This window comes from Sinocyclocheilus anshuiensis, unplaced genomic scaffold (assembly GCF_001515605.1).
Source record: "Sinocyclocheilus anshuiensis isolate Anshui unplaced genomic scaffold, SAMN03320099.WGS_v1.1 scaffold251, whole genome shotgun sequence".
Lineage (NCBI taxonomy): Eukaryota > Metazoa > Chordata > Actinopteri > Cypriniformes > Cyprinidae > Sinocyclocheilus > Sinocyclocheilus anshuiensis.
In genome coordinates, this window is record NW_015549579.1 from 31,051 (window position 1) to 38,293 (window position 7,243).

At 39.4% G+C, this 7,243-nt stretch overlaps 1 protein-coding gene across 1 annotated transcript in view; it reads left to right on the forward strand.

The window, feature by feature from the left end:
- Positions 1–4,756, forward strand: part of LOC107657571 (aromatic-L-amino-acid decarboxylase) — a 20,270-nt gene extending 15,514 nt beyond the window's left edge. Inside the window, exons 9-12 of the mRNA XM_016445722.1 lie at positions 1,355–1,374; positions 2,149–2,247; positions 3,086–3,187; positions 3,963–4,756. Of these exons, the coding sequence (XP_016301208.1) occupies positions 1,355–1,374; positions 2,149–2,247; positions 3,086–3,187; positions 3,963–4,163 (422 nt within the window). The 3' untranslated portion in view covers positions 4,164–4,756. The remainder of the gene's footprint in view (positions 1–1,354; positions 1,375–2,148; positions 2,248–3,085; positions 3,188–3,962) is intronic.
- Positions 4,757–7,243: the final 2,487 nt, after the last annotated feature.

A 7,243-nucleotide genomic window follows, 5' to 3' on the forward strand; every position in this document is an offset into this window, starting at 1 on the left:
ACCCCCGGAGCCTCTGCTCCACTGCCGGCATCGCCCCATAACCCTTCTCATTCAGCCCCACGATGTTCGAGTAGTTGGTGACTGTTGGGCTGAAGAGTCGGGCTGAGTACGGTTTCTCCCATGATCTCGACACCTCGGCATGGAGATCGGGGAAAAATGGAAGACCCCGGCATGAAGGTTGTGATATAGCTTTAAGGATCCCTGAGAGGGAACCGTGGATCTAGCGGGTGAGGACCGAGATAAGGAAGAGCCCGTCTCGGATCCCTCCGCTAAATCCACTTGCGATCCCCATGATAACTGCCGCCCCCTTGAGGGCTGCCCGTGCATGCTCCACTACCAAACAGACGACGCACAAATTGTGTGTATCCCCACCCGAGAGATAGTGTGGGCAGGGAGGAACACATGACTTGAAACGGCGTCCACTCGCCACATTAGATTTTGCTTAACACTTAGGAACATGAATTTTCTCTTTCTATACAGAGTAATTCCTGACTGACTGAGTGCTTTTTGCCTACACAGACACACATACACAGACATGCTCGCTGAAGAGCAGAAGCTAACATGTGCATTTGCCGGATGCGCCTTTATGCTTTCTGGTTGCTCACGTCACCCCGCTCGTGCCGCCTCGCTTCTCTATTGGACTGATTTCACACATGCTTCAGTACGAGGTCTCTCCCCGGGGGCATTCCTAAGGCGTTCGACGCAGCTTGAGTTCCTGAAGGGGAACCACCTTTACACTATGGGTACAAGTAATTCTAAAATGTCTAGAAGGAGTTTATCATGATTTGTTTGCAGATGCCACTTTTTTTAAATCTAATGCAGTATCAGTAATCTGATCTCTCATGTCTGTTGTTTCCTCACACATGTCCACCAATGAGCTGCCTGTTGCTTGTTGGGCATTTAAACATGGCTAAACAAAGACAGTTCCTGTGGTAATGTGGCTTTGGGCAGTGTGCAGCTGTGCAGACGATTGTTATTTTGCTGACAGCAAAACAAAAGAGTCTCTAAACCCAGAACACAACACACACACACACACACACACACACACACACACACACACACACACACACACACACGTGTATATATACATACACACACACACACACACACACACACACACACACACGTGCATATATGCATACACTCCTTAAAGCCATTTCCATCATGAGCAACTTCCTGATTAAATTACCAACAGGCTTGGCCAGATGGAAAAAAAGAATGATGTTCTTTTTATTGCTTGTTATGTAAAGAATAATTTGTGTGATGTGTATTGTCTCATGGTATTATTTACATCTGAGCTTGCTTTTTAGTGTGTTATGACTAAATATTGACATATTTTTTTCTATATTCATAGGAATTGTCACTGATTATAGAGTAAGTATGCTGCATGCAATATGTGTGTGCAGGTGTGCGTGTTTGAGATAATATTTGTTTAGCCTGCTGATGACTTCTGTTAACCTATATTAGGTTATTATCTGAATGAATAACTTTTCTTGTTCTGATAATATTATTACCTAGGTAACTTGGTGATTATCAGAGGTTCAGTGACTGAAAAAAACAATAGGTTGCAGGTCTTCTCTGATAGAGTCACTAACAGTAATGAATAACTTATCAAAGTGGACTATCAAAATAAACTGTTATTGGAGAAAACTCTTTCCATATCTTTTGATATTGGCATCAAAGGCCATAAATGTAATCAAAACAGTACATGATCTGGCTTAATTATTATAATATATATTACAGTGTTTGTTCAGTGTGTTAGGCTGCTAAATCCTGCTGTTATTAATGCATTATGCAGCATTGTTGCAATATTTTGCTAATTATTATATTAATAAATTTTGTGTCTGATCTTAATGATGTTTATTTGCATGTCTGAGAAACACAAATATAGTACTTTAGACACCAATGAACCGTATAACTTCATCCATAATTAGCAGTTATTTGTCTCTGTGTGCTCAATTGTTCTTTATATAGGAAGAAACACGTATTTTAATGTGTATTTAAGTCTGTATAGGTGTTGAGAAAAGGAGATAGCAACCTTTTGTATAGGAAGTACAAAATTTTGTATAATGAGAAGTGTATGTGCAGTGGTTTGTGTATTTATGTGAGCAGAGTTCTTATGTCATATCTCATCTCATCTCCCTTCAGCACTGGCAGATCCCATTGGGTCGTCGGTTCCGCTCTCTCAAGATGTGGTTTGTGTTCCGCATGTACGGACTCAAAGGTCTCCAAGCCTACATCCGCAAGGTAACTGCCTTTAATCCATACTGTCAATCAAGTTAGCCTTGCCATTCGCATCTTATTTGGCTGCACAGTCGATTTGGAATGATGCAAATTAGCTTTTTTTCCCCTTTCATCTTCATTATATGTTCTGGACATGTACTTCTGAAGATTATATGTTGGTGGGGATACACAGAGCATACAGGACCTATTCTTAAACTCTTTGTATGTTCTTATTAGTTTCATTAGTAAAAGATCATAAAGGTCCATCGAAGAACAATTTTTTTCTCCTATTTGTACTTCTCTTTTCTTTATTCAGTTCTTCAGTCATTCTGAATTACTCAGGTTTAATGGTCAGCTCTCAAATGCTGACCGAACAGTGGCTATAAGGAATAACTGTCTGAAAATTAGGAAATTGTGTGGTCAGATTTGATTCCATTAATCTGCATTGAAAAAAAAAAAAAAGATTACTGATAAACTTAATCTATTTAGGACAATTTATTCTACATGATTAGCACATGATCATTCTCTGCTCTGGTATTTTGGTTGCTTATTTTAATCTACAGGCTGCCCTCTGCTGGTATTCTTGAAGATGTATTTCACCCACAGATGAAAGCTGTTGTAACCACCTATTATTTATTATTTACAACTCACGTTGTTCCAAACCTGTAAGCTGTTAATAATTTTATTTTATTTATTTTTTATTTTATTTTAATGTTTGTTTGTTTGCATTCTGTTCAACACAATATGGGCATATTCCATGAAGACATGCAAGAAATTTTTTTTTTTTCATAAATCATTGTCAGTTTCACACAAATTAGCTGCATAATTTCATGTCTAAAATGTGTTGTTCATCTTGTTTCAGCATGTAGGACTGGCCAAAGAGTTTGAGTCTTTGGTGAGAGCCGATCAACGCTTCGAGATCTCAGCTGATGTTGTGCTGGGCCTGGTCTGCTTTAGACTCAAGGTCAGAGAAAAACTCTACAGAAACAAAAACATCTTTTCCTGTGGTTATAATGGGCTCTGGGAGGTCGTTAACTATGGAAAATTGCAGTATGATTTATTTTAATTTCCACTGACAGGCAAAGAGAGCAACACTGTTGTTATAGTATTTACAAAAGGAACATGGAGGGAAAAAAACAACAAAACTCTGATACCATAATTTTTTTCTTTTTCTTTTTTTTTTTTGAGAATAAATTTACCAATTATTTCATTGCATTTAGGGAAACATAAAAAAAGTCTAAAGTATAAACAATATATTTAAATAAATATATTTAATTTGAGTTATTTCAGTACTACAACTGAAACTAAACAACATTTTTTTCTTTTTCTTTTTTTTTTTGAGAATAAATTTACCAATTATTTCATTGCATTTAGGGAAACATAAAAAAAATCTAAAGTATAAACAATATATTTAAATAAATATATTTAATTTGAGTTATTTCAGTACTACAACTGAAACTAAACAAAAATGAGATTTTTTTATTCTTTCAATTAATGTTTGTTTTGGTTTATTTTAATTAGCAATACTAATCCTAATGTATATTTTATATGTAACCTATTTGTATACATAACCCTGATATTACTCTGATTAATTTACTTACAGTCCAAATAGTCAGTTAATTATAAAGCAGTGCTTAATATATTGGACTTGCTTGAGACAAGTGTCTTTGTTAGCACATTTTTTAGATCAGTGAGCAGTTACAAAATATCCTTACTGAGCTATGTGTTAAACCCTGCAGGGCTCCAATGAATTAAATGAAACTCTGTTGAAGAGGATCAACAGAGCACGTAAGATCCATCTGGTACCGTGCCAACTGGCAGGCAAGTTTGTTCTGCGGTTTGCCATGTGCGCTCGTACTACTGAGTCACGGCATGTTCAGGAGGCCTGGAGCCACATCAGCCACCTGGCATCAGAGCTGCTTCAGGAACTGCCCCACTGACTACTGTGGTGGGCATCACATGTTAAGACAAATGGGTGATCTGTATTACGTCTGCTATCCACACTGTCTTACTTTCACTCTACTGCTGCAATTCTTTCCACTATTTATTGTCAAAATGTATGTATGTGAGTGTATGCATGTTTGTCACAACGGTGTCCACCAAGAGAGCGTCTGTGTCTTTGTGAGCTTGATCATACATGTCCTCTACTGTGAGCAGTGTTTTTTTCCCAAAAAAATTGTACTGTTGTATACTTGTGCGCTTGAAAATGTGTCTATATTGAAAATGAAATATGTTTTGTAAGATGTTCAGAGAATGTGTTCTCTGAATAAGAGTCAAAATGCTTTACCGGAGCATTGTCCTTTACTTATTTCACTATAGCTTTGCTCACTCGTGCTGCATTTTCATAAAGCAAAATCAATTATTGAGCCTAATTTCTCTTTTCTTTCTTTTCTAAAAGCTTTGTTCTTGACTCAGCACAGCTGCTGTGATGAGATACCTCACCAACATTCTTTGACAGCTGTTGTGCCCGAATAGTTAAAAAGATTAAACAGTAGTGTGTGTGTATGTATTAACATTGACAATAAAGTGCATTTCTCCCAAACTGTTGCATGTGAATTGTACATTATAGTGTGTTGCAAGATTACAGTTTGTTAATTCACTATGAGTATCCATAATCTTCTACAATCCAGGTATAGGATTTTTCTGCTGAAAAACACTATCTGCAGCATCTATGCGGCGAGCACTGCCACCTTCCAGTCTGCTGTGTTTCTCCCACAGTAACCTAAAATGCATTATGCTTTACTATTTATAATTGTTAAATATTTTATAGGTATACAGTAAAAAAGTACTTATAATTAATTTGTAAAATATTAGTTTATAGTTTAAATTGATTGTTAATTAATAGTTTATAAATTGTAGTCCCTACATTGTAATTATATATTTATACAATAAATAATTTGTAAATATTTTACATTATATAGCTGTAAATGTATAATAATGCACATTTTAGTTTATCCATATTGTACTTTTCTAGTTTTGTGTACCTGTTAATGTTATGTCTGAATATATATAATGAGACCAGTCCTTTTTTTAAACTAGTGATAAAGATATTGATTATTCTTAAAAACATTAAAAATTAATTATTAGTATAAAGTGGTGTATTTTATGTATACAGTGAATTGATATACACATTTATACCTAATTAATGTATTTAGGGACACTACTGTTAATGCAATAATATCTAGTAAAAGGTAGGTTTAAAGTATACAGTATATAGATGTGGCACTGAGAATTGCTACCGCCAATACATCCACAACATGCTGCTGTGAGCATGTAAGGAATATTGCTGCTACACATATAACATATATGAATAATCCCCATAGCATACATGATCACCCCGTAGCAGATCTATAGGTGGAGCTGGGGAAGGTGGAGGGTTTCTGAAGTGTGCTGCTACTGCTACAGCAAACACCGCCAAGTATTTGAATGTTGAGCACTGAGCTCATTGGCTACTGATACAGGAGAGAACCAATCAGCTGTGCCATGTGATAATGATGTCATTATATCATATTGAGTTAGATCTCTCAGATCTTGAGTTAGATCTAGCTATCTGTTTCATGCCAGAACTTTGTATATACATACACAGGTACAAGATAAAGTAAGTGAACTATTTTAAATGTTCTGGTTTTCTGCATAAATTAGTCATGAAATTTGATTTAATTTTCATCAAAGTCACAAATGTCAACAAACACAATATTTAGCCTTTAATATAAGTTGATGAAACAAACAATCGTCATCTTGCATGTCTTTATTGAGCACACTCATTAAACATACAAGTGATGGTGAGACGTCATAGGCGGGTGACGTAGCGATCAGGAAGCTATAAAAGCACGTGAGGTGGAATCGGGCGTCAGCTTCTAGGAATGAAGCAAGCGCTCGCAGGGATGCCGGAAGTATGGCCCTGAGACGCAGCGTCTCGTTCCCTTCGGGGAACCATGGTTACATATGTAACCTGGAGACGTTCCCCTTCAGGAACTCGAACTGCGTCGGAGAACGCTTTGGGAACGAGTATGCCCACGCCGCCAGACTTGCAAATCCCTGTCTAGTGTGGAAGAGCACAGCTAGGACGAGAGAATAGAAGAGCCAGGAGTGGCTCGCATATCTAGGCCATAGAACCTGACGAACGTGAGGGGCGTGGACCAACCCGCAGCGTTGCAGATGTCCTGCATGGACACACTTGCCAAGAAGGCCTTGGAGGCCGCCATACCTCAGGTCGAGTGAGCCTTGACCCCCAATGGCCAGGGGAGATCAGAGGACTCATAAGCAGTAGAAATGGCATCGACTAGCCACCGGCTGAGGGTCTGTTTAGTAGCAGGAAGACCTCTCTTGGGGGCACCATAGCAAACAAGCAATGCTCGGACTGGGCACATACAGTTAAGCTTCTGCTGGTCGAGTTCCCTGAAGGGAGGAGGACAGAAGGCCTGAAGTACAATAGGATGTGGCGTGACAGAGGGGACTTTAGGAACATAACCCGCTCGAGGGTAGAGAAAAGCTTTGGCCAAGCCGGGCGCAAAGTCTAAGTAAGAAGGGGTCACTGAGAGGGTCTGCAGATCCCCAACTCTCTTTAGAGAGGAAATAGCCAAAAGAAACACAGTCTCAATCGAGAGAAAGTGATCAGAGATCTCTTCAATAGGCTCGAAGGGAGGCTTGCAGAGAGCTTCTAACACCACAGCCAGGTCCCACGTGGGGACGCGAGATCGTACCGGGGGCCTCAGCCTCAGCGCACCGCGGAGGAAACGTGTAACTAGGGGGTGTCTGTCCACCGACTGACCACCGAGAGGGGCGTGGTAGGCCGCAATGTCCGCCACGTAGACCTTCAGGGTGGAGGGGGTCAACCCTGCGGAGAGACAGGCCTGCAGGAACTCCAGCACTGCACCAACCGGGCAGTTAACTGGGTCGAGCTGGCGATCTCCGAACCAAGAAGTGAAAAGTTTCCACTTCAAGGTGTACAGTTTCCTCGTGGAGGGAGCTCTGGATTGGAGGATGGTCTCAACAACCTCGGTTGAGAGACCGGAAGCTA